Source organism: Clytia hemisphaerica, unplaced genomic scaffold, assembly GCF_902728285.1.
Source record: "Clytia hemisphaerica strain Z4C2 unplaced genomic scaffold, Clytia hemisphaerica genome assembly, whole genome shotgun sequence".
Classification (NCBI taxonomy): Eukaryota; Metazoa; Cnidaria; class Hydrozoa; order Leptothecata; family Clytiidae; genus Clytia; species Clytia hemisphaerica.
In genome coordinates this window covers 1019403-1032866 of record NW_027103253.1, presented here as the reverse complement: position 1 = coordinate 1032866, position 13464 = coordinate 1019403, and the positions used below count along the sequence as shown (strand labels likewise).

Below are 13464 nucleotides of genomic sequence, written 5' to 3'. Positions count from 1 at the left end.
AACACTGAAAATCCATCTCCCTATCCTCATCACCAATAGAAACACAGATTATTTTCAAATTCAACCGCCAAAAAAAAAATTATTAAAAAACATGTTTCTTTTGTTTAATTTCTTTTGTTGTGAAGAGTAGAGTAGCAGATTTATTTATTATAACTATTAGTAGATATTGATTATGAAGATAAATATTAATTTTCTAAATTATATTTCTTTGCTATGCCAAAAGGAAGATTAGGGCAACCTGTTATTTAGACTGCTATTACAGTAATCTTTAAATCAAAATGTTAAGATTAAGTGCAATCGAACTTTAAGAGGCCAATTCGAATCTTTATAAAAAATTTCATTAATCTTGCTAGCACGCTCAGTAATTTAGCACTTATTTACGAAAAAGGCTTGATCAGCGAGCTGTAATAATTATCAAAGCTAGCTGGTTTGATCTTATGGGGTTTGAAACCTAGATGTTTCAATGAAAACAGGGTGTTCCCTTTTTCTTTTTTTTCAAGTCAAGGAAATGGTGGTCAAAACAACTAATTTAGCTCTCAAGGACTATTCAAACCCTCTACCCCCTCTCACACCCAACAAGTCATCCTAAGTAGCGCCCTGTTGTTATGCATCTCAAGTCATTTTAAGCACTCTCAAAAAAGCTCTCTGACTTCTTTAGAACGCCAAGTAATAAAAATAGAGGTCTGTTGTTGTTACCGGTAACTTTTTTGATATCATGATTGGCTTGAGATAAGAGGTTGATAAAGTTGAAAATTATTCACTCACATTCACTCAGTATGAACTCAGTGTGAGTGAGTGCAAAATCTATTTACAAGATTTTAAGGTTGATAATCTCTTAAAGAGAGTCCGTCCACGGTTTCGAATTTTGATGAGCAGTGCGGTCTTTGTCTTTGTGGTCAAAACATGTTTTGATCACGTGTTTATTTGTGATCTTCTCGTGAGTGCAGTGATAGATAAAACGTTCATTGCGGTTTCCATTCGCTTTCAAGAAATTAAGTAAAGGGTTTTTACGCTGTCATTTTCATAAGTTCCAAACTAACACCAAAAGTGATACAACTTCTAAACCGAACTGTTTTGTATAAAAAGGTTAACCACCTCAAAAACATGAAAAATATTGACGCATAAGTTTATTTTTATCCCCTTTTTATCGGTTTTTGAGTCCGAAACATTAAGAATCGGTAAATCGGGGGTCTCAAAATGGATTTGGCTTTACTGCTAGGGGAGTGGCGGCTTTTCGGTAGCTAAAATGTCCTATTTATTGATTGTTTTTATGAAAATAAATTAGTAGGCTGTGTCCATAACCATAACCAATGCGTGGCCCAATCCGTAAAAAAGAGATATTGAGGTATTACTTACACGATTACCCTTGTATTGGACTTTGGACTCTTTTGGACACCGGAAAATGGCAAAAGGACCGTTAGATAAATTATATTTTTGTTCGTGTAAAATTAAATTACAAAAACTTGATTCCTTTTTATCGTGATAAAGTAGCTGTAAAAGAGAAATCGCGACTTTTTGATTGTTTCAGTTGACAAACAAAGACTAGATGTTTTTGATTGTCATTGCAAGGGGTCTTTCGTGTGTCCCTCTTCTCAACACTCTGTCGACTCGAATTCTTAATCGTCTTTAATGATAATCTGATTTAAGGAGATTTAAGTTTTTATGTTCAAACTGTCACCAAATAAAACACTAAGTGGACCTGTTTGTCTAAGCGACAAAATCTTTTTATAAACCGCCCTTTTTTATCCAGTAGAGCTCTCAACTGTTGTCATGACAGCGAACGTTTGTTGTATATGTGAGCTTCTCGTGAAAACCATTTCTTCACGAATTATCAAATTTACAAATTTACTTGTGATGATTATGAAAGAATTTAGATTTTGATCTTGTGCGAGTCAGCTCATCCTGACCAGAAAGTTTTTGTGTAGGAATTATCCAGCAAGATGGTGCAATGTTACAAAAAAGATCGTGAGGGTGGGGCAAGGGTAGCAATAGAGGAAAATATAACATCTTGGGATAAATAACTACTGTACCTTAAAATGCAGGAACCATCCTGTCATCTAGATAAATTCTTAAATGCGGAACTATTCTTCAAACAGAATTCATGACAAAAGTCGACATGATTTCTTTGTGGAAGAATTTTCTTTTTGTCAAATATCAATAGACTGCATATTTCCGTTAGAACGTATGATATATTGATTTTGCTCATGCCGTTTGAGGTTTCCGGTAACGCCAGCTCAATTTAAAGATGAAAAAAGTCTTAGGTGTTTGATACTTCATACCACGCTAAAAAGGTTTTACACTTATGCAGTCTTGCCTTATATGGGCACTAAATACCTATTTAGGCGGTGCATTGATTCATAGAAAATTGTTAATCAAAAACCCCCGTAATACAATCATTTTTGGCCGCTATTCTTTCGTGTATCTGACGTAACGCCGTCTATGTAGTCGATGCCAGTTTTACGACACGTCATTTGTTAAGAATCACGATTTCAAATTGGGAAGTCATGTCGAGATTGAAATATAAACATTGCAGCCCGTGAAATGAATGCCAAATTTAGATACATTGTTTAACATAGATTTTAATGTTAAGTGCCTTTGACGTAGGTAAGGGATAAAATTACTAAGCGAGCTAGCAAGAGTGATGAAATTTTATATAAAAATTAATGTATCTTAGATTATTGAAATACCAATGATATCTTTGACTCATTTTTATAGAATCTGTAGATTAATAAATTATTTTTTTAAGAAATTTCACTTTAGGTTAGATTTTTTTAGTTAAATGTATACTGTTTATAGGTCATTTTTTTGTTTTGATAATTTTCACCTATGTATTGACATTTTGATAGTTTATGTATTATGATGGCCAGCTCGGGTTGGTTTAAATGTTTCATGTCAACCGAGTTTGATCTTATATACTGTAATTCCAATAATATATTTTCAGAATATTACAAAAATAAAGTGATTTTGTGTTGAGATAAAATATATATATATACAGCAAACTTGAACTTTTTTTTTATTATCAATTCAAATTTTTTGTTTTGGTTTTTTGTTTTGAAGGAGGTTGGGTTTTTTTTGCGGTCGGTGACGTCAAAACTCTCTCTGTTATTTTCGAAAACTTCAATTACTGAGATGACAACAGGACGCTGCTGGTTTTTGACCTGCCTTTTTTGATCAAGCCTAATTCAGAACTCTTATCTTGTCAATTCTTGAACTTCTAACAAAAACACAAATTTATAGGTGTTAAAAAGGTGTTCTTTGTCTAAAAATAGTAATCGAAAATGAAACTAACTTTATTTGTAATGATCTTCTCCCAAACCTGTCCGGTTTTAAAGCTCACTACAGTAGTAGAGTGATTAAATCGTGTTTTTTGTCGGACACCCGTTAAGTTTTGGCTTATTTTGATGATGTAATACAAAAACAAAACAAAGTGTACTTTAGTTGCTAATGACAATTTGTAATATTAATTGAAACATTTAAGCAGTTAATGACCTATGCTATCAAAGTGATAATTATTCTGTTAACTTTCAGTAAGTAATTTGCGAATTAATTTTCGCAATCATTTTTTTCTGTCCGAACTTGTTTTGCTAGTACCATCTTTTGCGAAAACAAGCAAAAGGGAAGGTCCGGTATTGTTTTTAATTGCACTAGAAGTGCGAATATCAAAAAGGAGGCGAGGGCAATATAAAGCTTAGTTCAATTTCAAAGCAAACCTATTTGAATACGGATTTGAAAGATTAGAATGACCTCCGCCTTTCTGTTTATATTCGGTAGTGACGTTTTAACCACCAAGATATTATTATCTTACTTCAAAAGAACCAGAAGAAAAACAGATCAAACCAGGAATTCCCTTTTGGTTATTTCCCAACATCCTGTAAAGAAGACATCTCTTAGTTTTTTTGTTCAAGTGCACCTTATCCCAGAAAAAGTAAACAATAAACCAAATATACGCACTTCCCCGCCCCAATATCGGCATTAAACCGAACCCGCCCATAATATAATTGACATATTGATTTTGCGGGCTCTTGTCAGACAAACTGCAGGTCTAATTGCAAGATTCGATCAAAAAGAGACTAGTTTGCAGTGTTTGTAGCCATGTCGACTTTTTGATGAGATATCTTAATTGAATTTAAAGCATTTATAATTCCTTTAGCTTTTGGTTTCACGTTTCTTAGCACGAAAAGTATATTTCTATAGTTGGCTGGTAACTAACTTTGTTTTTATCCCATACATAATAATATCGTCACGTAGAAAAAAGGTATATATTCTTAGAAAGATTGTCTGAAGGGTAAACACCACAATGACTGTTCAATTGAATTTCATAACAACCGAAAAATGCTTAGTAATCTGTTATGATGGTGGTGATTCGAAAATGACTTTTTAAAAGGCAAAACCTGGCAGGAATATTTTTTCGCTGAAATTGCTACGCTGTAAAAATACAAAAACTTGTTTCAGATATGTGATATGGTGTAATATTATTGTTCTATATCTGTATTATTCTATAAATTTTTCAGACACACTGTAAAACGTTGACTATGAGCATACTCAAATTACAAAAGAAACATGTAAACAAAACAAATTCCCCCTCTGAACTTTATCCTGTGCGTTTGTGTCCGAAATACTATTGCAATTAAAAAAGTTTCGTAACGAGCTTATTACATAATTAAGAACAAGAAATGAAACGAACAAATATCACGATTATTACAAATAAGTTACAATGAGAAAAGCAGGAAACTCTGGCAAATCCTTCTAACTATCTGTTTCTCTTAAAAATGCTCAATTTAGATGTTTTTAGAGCATAATCTTTCACAGAAATTACCTTATGACAGATAACTGAGAGATATTTAAGTATTCTTTTATTCTGACAATACAAAACTTGATTCCTTCCAACTAATAAAACACTGTTGTTCGTAGCTTATTTCAATTAGGAAATCTAAGATTATTGTAGGTTGATTAGATACAGGATAAAAGCTTGTTTTCCCATTCTTTATCAAATACATTTCAACTTTATCTTATAAAACCTTTCAAAGAAATAGTTCAAATGGGAAAACATTGTTTAGCTTCTTAGCAACTGTGCACCTTAAGTAAGCTGAAAAAAATATGACTTTACATCGCTTTATCAGCTGATAGTTCTGAATCAACAAATATTAGGGAAACAAAATAAATAAACCAGTTTCAAAAGTTTATGTAATAGCGTTTTGAATATTTTTTCGTTTTTTAAAAAAGTTTTTATACCTTTTTACATTTTTTTTGTACATCTTTAAGAAAATTGCTTTTGAGGGCATATAGATATTATAATACATTCAAATATATCACATCAGAAATATTAATAATATGCAAAAGCAAAATATAGTTTTAGTAAGCTTTCAAAGGGGTAAGTACCCAATTTTTAGGTGTGATATATATAATAACAATAGCAATAATTTACAGTATAAACCTAAAAATAACAAAAACATTTTTTTTCTTCAAAAAATTCAACTATCCACATTAAAACTAAAAGAATGCTGTGTATAAAACACACAAAAGAAATTATAACATTTACAGAACTCCTTTTATCAAAAAGAATCTTAAATAATGATAATTGCTGGTTGCAAAATAAGCTTATGGAACATAAAACATTTATTGTATCCAGGCTGGTGACTCTAAAATGGTACTTTTAAAACTATAATAAATAAAATAATCGTGAAAAGAATTTAAAACTAAGGATCAAAAATTGTCCTATATGAATCAAATATTAACAATAAGGGCTTGATCATCTAACATTGTGATAGGAAACTAAATTCAACTTTAAAAAAAAAATGTCTGTGAATATTTACAAGCACAGAGCAAAATAAAAGGCAAAATCAAGAAGTTAAAAAAATACAACAGAAGAACAACAAAATTGATAAAATGTTAAAACAACATAAAAATAAAAGTTAATTTAAAAGCTAGACTGATAAAGTTTTCACAGGACTGGTCAACAACCCATTGAAACCATGACTAAGTTTTGATTCTAAACTACAACTATTCAATTTCCGTCGCTTGGATGGAGATGGTAGAGGTATATCGTCTAAACTGATTTGACGTAAACGAGGCCAATTCCTCATTGAAAAGACATTTCATAGATTCACTGTCAGATGGTTCATTAGAACTTAATAACTTGTCACTTTCTTGTTGAGGTATTTCATCTATCGGTGAAAGAAGTTGCCTTCTTGGTGTTAAAATCATTGGCGTTTTAAAAATTTCTTATTTCGTGGCGGTTTCAGCTTCTTTTGTTGGCCAAACAGAACTGTTTTTGATGACATCTCTACATTCTAAAACATCTTGGATTTGAATTTTTCCCATTTGGCAGATCTCCTCAATATAGCTAAACCATCTTGATGTTATTTTCTCTAGTGTGCAGCTCAATAATGCCAAGGCTTTGATTGAACCCTAAAAAAGAAAAAGAATACAGAATATTACCTCTGGCTTGTTGACTAATGACAAAGACAATATAAAAAGCTTTAATGTTGTATGATACCAACAGGGCACAAAAAGTTGTGCATTTTTAAACCTTTTTGGATAATTCAGAATTTTCAAAAATTACCTTGAAGTTTATCAAGCTGACATATGTGATACATTGAACCCCTTGTGCTGCAAGATTTCGATAGATACTGTAAGCCAAAGAATCGCTACCAAAGAGTGTTTTGAAGTACTTTCCACAAACCAAGCTGTAATACTAAAATTAGAAACGTTTTTAATGAGTTCTATGACGTAAACTTCAAGGGAGATGAAATTTTTTTGTCTCAATACAAGGATAAACAAATGAAGGGAAAAAATACACTCTGCGTCATTCATCCCAGGCGCAGGGCTTTTTTAACATATTTTTTAACAGAAGCACCCAAAAAAGCCGGTTTTTGACCTCTGTGTTTCTATTTTCAGTAACAGAGAGAGGTCAAATCCCGGCTTTTTTAGAGTGTTTCCGCTAGAAAAATGACTTACGCATATCAAGAATAATGTGGACTTACAATATCTAAGAAATTGCAAATTGTAACATGATTCATATTCCATTCAGTTTTTTCCAGTATGATTTTTTCCATTCGGGTTATGTCGTTGGTAGTAAATTTATGTCCGATCAATTCAACGAAAGTGGAGAGTTCTGGTACAAATTCATCCTCTTCCAAGAGCTTGCATGCAATGTAGTATGATGCATAAGCAGCACAATTCAAGTACTTTCCGTGTACCTTCACAAATCCTAAGAAATCATCTAGGATATGCACTGCCAATACAAAAGTCTCTGATTGAAACAAGCATTTTTGATTCAACTTCAACAAGCTTCTCAGAATTTCCTTCCATTCTTCAACATCTTGATATGGTCCTGAATATGGGGAAATATAAAAGTAAAATGAGAGTTTGATCTTGATAATAAAATGTAATGGGAGAAAGATTTGGTAATTTTTGAACCTAATCATGAAGCAAGGTAAGAAGAGTGGACTTACAAGCTTGAGCCAATCCAGCAGCTTCAGCTCTTTTTCTTCGGCTAATCTGATCTTTAGTAGCCTTTCAAGATGAGAAGGATCGCGACATAATTTATCCAACATATTGGTAACAACTATTAATCATAACTTGTAGGTTTTGGGGGGTTTCTGTACCCTTTGCCCCACAAAATTTAGTAACTTGTAATGAATATACGAAAAACTTTGTGTGCGCGCCCGAAGTTGCCAGATTTTCTACTGAAATTTTTTTTGTTGCTCAAAATTTTTTGTTTTGATGAAGTTTAGCAACACCCACCGACAGACTTACTAAGATAAAATGACTGCAAGAAAAGTAGATTTCGAACTTGGTGTGTGTGGTCACGAACGATGAGTTGTTATATTTTTCCATCGACCATCAGAATGCTTGAATGACTCGTACTCATTCCAGCGCACCCGCGCAAAATTCAAAGAGGACAAGACTTTTTATTTTTTACGCCCCATTGTGTGAAACTTCTAAATGATTTATTTGGGACAGATTTCTTCGATTTCTCTGATCCCAGGTGCGCGACTTAGACTTTATCATAGAAAATGATTTAGAAGCCTATTGTTTTCAGAAAATGCTTTAAAGCTGTCCGATGCTTTTCACCGTGTGTCGTGCGTGTCGGTCGTGTCGTCAATAATGTGAAAAACCCAGAAATGGAAAAACCTTTTTCCCGGTCGCGGGGGAATTTTCCACTCACCCCAGCCACCTTTTCACACAGACCCACCACCCGGTACCAATCGCGGTTTTAATTATCTCCGTTTGCGTCGTATCTACATAACCTGCAGGAGGGAGGGGGGGGGCTAATACCAAAACTAACTACTGCTTGCACGTTGCAGTGCAATTGTGTCTTAACAACAGTGCAACAGCCAAGAAGTGTAGAGCCTGTAGAGGACTAGAAGGATTTCCGCCGTTATTACTTAGCAACCTTCGAACCTTTTAAAGTTAGATTCCACCGACTTATTTTCCTCTTAGCTAGGTACGTAGAACTTGAGCCTATTTCTGCTATTACTAGGGTTTACCACCCTGAGTATCTATCAGAGGCCAAGTTTTCAAAGAGAAAATATTTATTCGAGCTGTGATACTCACGGTAATTAGAGTTACCTAATAGAGAAAAAGTACGGAGCAGCATGCACAGTTCGGAAAACGGACAACCGGCAAATAATTAATTCTTTTGGATGGCGTTGAAAAAGGGAGGGCGGAAGGTTTACTGCCACCCTCAGCGGAAAGTCTATAAATGAGCGCTCGCCGCGCTCGCGGCTGCACAAGCATGAGTGGATAAAACATGGTGAAACTGGTTTTATCAAGTGAAAGGTTGTGAATTATAGTTTGAACCTGTTTGAACTGAATAGCAATTCCCTATAAAATGCCTCGATATTCATTACAAGGTATCTATAAACCCTCGGTCTTACAGGACAAAAAATCATTTTGATGTTTTCCCTACCTCAAAATGTTCCTACCATTCCCGAGATGTAGTAGAAAGAAAAATGAAGCTGATTATAATAGCTATTACCTTTTATTGTCTAATATTCTTATTATTTTGAGTATGATTCAGTAAATAAACCATAATTTGGTTTGTCTATTTTGAAATACGTGATTTTTCTTTTGGTAGTTATTATTTCAGTATTTTTTTTATAACTATATTTTTTGCATGTGATCATTTTATTTTATAGCAGTAGTTTGGGAGAACGTGATGACTTACTTAGACAGGAACCCATCTGCATATTTTTTTTTAAATCTGATGAATACTATATATATATTTCGCCATCAGTATATAGAATAAGAAATCATAGCATGGATCTCCAGGCTTATGACTTACTCAGTTCAGCATATTGATGAATTACTTCTGGAAATTATATACAGTTAGTGGAAATACCTCCATTTAAAGCATGTTCAAAGTAACAATAACGACTTTCTTTTTATAACGGAAACCAAACAAGTGAGAACAAGAATTCATTAAAACTAAAAGTCAGCACTCCATGGTTGTGGCGTAGGTTTTGTAATCGATTTTAAAGTTTCTTCTTTCTACGTCATTTTTTAAACCTCATACAGTAGTAGGAGAACGTGTTATTGAATAAGAAATTTTATAACACTTCTTCATGACAGATTAAAAAGACAATTAGAAAACGAAAGTTTCTTTGGTTTTCATTTTCGCATTTTATGGGGAAGAATGAAATTTTCAGAAGATGCTTTATTGAATAGACCTTTTCGCCTTTCCATCCGCCATATTGAATTGTATGCAAAAATTATGGTGGCCGAATTGCCGTGGTGAAATTCCCTGAGAAAGTATGCAAAAAGAAAGTATTAATATAAAACTTACATGCATAATTGGCATTATATTAAAGTGTAATCTTGTAAAAGAAAGATTAAATTTGCTTCTTTTGAAAATTAGAAATAATCAAATTCGCCCATCTCTTAGAACAAGCACTTCAAAAAACCATAACATTAGACATAAACTCAAACTGAAAAATCACCCGCAAAGGTAAAAAATAATCCTTATTCGGCTGACGGTAAATTATTCTCCTGGGAATAGAACCGCCAAACGATCAAATCAAAACATTGATCTGAACCCGCTGAATGCGTGACGTCATAATTACTGCTTTCAGTTTGCGTGTTTTGAAAGTTGGTGTGTGTACTCCGTCTTTGTGGAATTTTTTAATGGCATGAAAACAGAATATGCTACCGTGAGAGGTCCTAAAGCCGACAGCCCAGCCTAATTCCGACCCCCCAAATAACTGTTATGAAAAAAAATTTTATGTTTACAAACATTCCCTCTCCAAGTTGAACGATAAACTATTGCTAGAACTCTCAAAACAAAACATCTAACAAGATAGCTGTAATGTCAAGATGTCAATTAATGTAATTAAAAAGTGTGAGCTGTAAAAATAATTACCTTTTATTCTGGATCAGTTGCTCATGTTTAAAACGATAACAGTTTTGTAATAAAAGTGACTTGTGCGGGAAAAATACGAAACAACTTGGACTGGTTTCCATCAAGAAACAAACAGACTAAATTGTAAAAATGGCGCGAAGTTGAAAAAAGGGCGGATGCGGTAGCACTAATTTGAATAACAAACATCGAATCAATGAGGCGGCAACTATCAACGCCCTCTTTACCACCTATAAGTCCGGATGTTTATTTACGGAAGGCCCGCAATCGGACAGCTCTTCATTTAAGTGTACTCTTTGACGACATATATTATCTTTACTAGAATAGGAGCAAGGTGTCATGTAATACATAATAATTGTAATATACGTCGTCTATTTGTATTCTTATCATGTAATATATAATATAATGTAATATACGTCGTCTATATGTATCCTTACACAAAGTCCTAGCCCCGGAATCAAGCCAAGTGCCAGTGTAAAGTAATAGAAACCAGGCTTGATTACGTAACGTTTCAAAATGAGCACGCTCGTACACAGCCTCTTTTATATTTTCGTGTGCTTTGGAAAATCAAAACATCTCGTTACTTTTAACGATGCTGTTACTACTGTTGTCATTTATGACGTTGTGCATATTGCAATAAAAAAATATGTTTTGTTATAAGAAGCAATCATTGTTATTTGGTTCAATTGGTTCAATGTATCAAATCTCTCAGTTTAGTTGACACTTTGGTATCTTCGTTGCGTCACAGCGAAAGGTTTGTTTTTATTTTAGTTTGTATCTTTGAAAGACCCCATCGGCTTTAGGCTGGGCTGTCGGCTTTAGGACCTCTCACGGTATGTCCTTAAAGAACAAATTTCTAAAAGGCTTTTGTTGTTCGGTAAATATTTCTTTTTGGATTAAGAAATTCCATCTTTTCTTGTTCTAATTATTATAAAATTTATTTATAAGATGCTTTGTTATCTTTTAATCTTTGTGTAAATTTGCATATGTTTTGCATATTTTCCAACTAAATCTAACCATGGCTTTTTCGTTCCTGTAATTTTGCATACAATTCAAGATGGCAGATGGAAAGGCGAAAAGGTCTATATGATTCCCATTTCCGTAAAATCGTGATTCCCCACGGTTGAGAAATGGTAGCTATGGATAATTCCTTTGTTGTTTTGTTATGTGTGACGTAAAGACACTTTGCAAATCGAAGTACTTTCACTAACTGATACCGTAACTTGGTCTAATGTCGACATCCCTCCTCTAAATTCGACACCTTTTTCTAGAGCTGAAAAATTAAAAAAAGGTCAAAATTATTTTATTTGCTTAGTGGTAAGGGAGGATAAATCTTTTTTCAATCACCGATTCTGACTTTTATATTATTGCTATCTCTAAAGAAGGGTGTCGAAATTAGAAGACGGATGTCGAGATTAGACCAACTTACGGTATACCATAAGTTCTGGTCTAATGTTGACCTCCCTCTTTCTAATTTTGACACCCTTCTCTAGAACAATAATAGGAACTGAGGAAGGTTGATCGATCAAATTTGCTGATTGAAACTAATTTTCTTTGATTAGCGAGCAATATATAGATGGATAAAAAATCTTTAGTCTATCAGTGATTCCAACCTTCTATTATTCCTTTCTGTATATATATAAAGAAGGGTGTCGAAATTAGAAGACAGATGTTGACATTAGACCAACTTACACTATGCTTCGCATTACACAGAGGTAAAACAAGAAGATTCAAACCAGACGGTAACTAAAGTCTATTTCAGGCAGTGTTTTTTTAGGTGTCCGGACAATTCCCACCTGGTGAATTCCCCCCAGTAAATTCCCCCCTGGTGAATTCCCCCCTGGAAAATTCCCACTCGGTGAATTCCCCCCGGTGAATTCCCACCCATATATTTTCATATGTGTTTTTAAATTTCGAAATCATGGACTGTAACCCGGGGGGTACTAGGGTTGGCGAATGAGAGGTATTTGCGGACCGAAAACCGAAAACCAACCCTTAGAGAGACTTTATTACAATTTTTTCTCTGGAAATCAAAATATTTCCTAAAAATCCTAAATTTTCCGACCCTTAGAGAGACTAATTTAAAACTTTCAATCGAAACAAACCTCCAATTTTAGGGTCAAGGATTTTTACATGATAGTCTACAAAGTTTTAAGAATCACAACGCCCATTTTTTTGATTCTGAGAAAAGAGCTGAAAGACTTTTACATGATAGTCGTCTACACAGATTTTTATAAGATAAATAGTAAAATCACTTATTTCAAATTACATGATTTTTTAGTTCACCAGGTGGGAATTCACCGGGTGGGAATTTTCCGGGGGGGGGGGTATTCACCAGGGGGAATTTACTGGGGGAATTCACCAGGGGGGAATTGTCCGGGAATTGTTTTTTGAAACCCCAATAACTTTTAAATAGAATTTGAATTACGTACCCATTTTGTGCTCGTTGAAAAGACAAACAGGAGTGGAATATTATCATAAAGAAAAAACTCAAAAAAGATCAGAAATTGAAGATTGAAAATCAAGAAGAAGAAAATCAACTTCTTCAATAATTGTGCTGTAGTTAGCATTTTTGCACAAGTGATTCTTTGATCTTAGAACATCATTAATGTGAAAAGATTTTTAAAAAGTATATATTTATTCCATCAAAACAAAAGATATAGTCCAAAGTTTATCAATGATCGACTTCAAAAATCATCAAAAAGCAACCAAAAAGCCCTTTTTTAAGTCAACCAGGGCAAAGTTTTAAGCTGTATTTTTTGATTGAATGAATATTTTAAATGAATCTTTTTTCGCATTATGACGTTCTAAGATTGAAGAGTTTTTTATACAAAAATGAAGATTATAGCATTATTCTACAATTTTTTTCTTTTTTGATAATATTCTACTTTGGATTATCTTTTTAAAACAATCACAACACTGCTAACTACAGTAATTCAAATTCTATCGAAAGTTATTGAGGTTTGAAAACACACTGTCAGCTAATTTGAAATAGACTTTAATCGCACGTTCAATTGTGATCTAAGTAATCAATAATGATATTGATAATAATCAAAGGTGGTCAGTGACCATTATCAGTGATCGAATACTGACTTGACTCAATT

The 13464-nt window shown here is 33.5% G+C and overlaps 1 protein-coding gene across 1 annotated transcript; it reads right to left on the bottom strand.

Moving 5' to 3' along the window:
• Window positions 1-5179: 5179 nt before the first annotated feature.
• LOC136797555 (cyclin-I-like) lies at window positions 5180-12796 on the bottom strand. Its single transcript, XM_067054141.1, has 4 exons — window positions 12793-12796; window positions 6984-7333; window positions 6563-6694; window positions 5180-6408 (listed from the first exon to the last, which is right to left on the bottom strand). Exons 1-4 carry the CDS (start codon window positions 12794-12796, stop codon window positions 6223-6225), a joined length of 672 nt encoding a protein of 223 aa, XP_066910242.1. The 3' UTR covers window positions 5180-6222.
• Between the last annotated feature and the right edge of the window lie 668 nt (window positions 12797-13464).

Coding starts and splice junctions, on each gene's coding strand:
- LOC136797555 (XM_067054141.1), bottom strand. Junction 6,695..6,983: donor TTTGCAATTTCTTAGATATT/GTAAGTCCACAT, acceptor TTCTAATTTTAG/TATTACAGCTTGGTTTGTGG. Junction 6,409..6,562: donor TCAGCTTGATAAACTTCAAG/GTAATTTTTGAA, acceptor TTTCTTTTTTAG/GGTTCAATCAAAGCCTTGGC.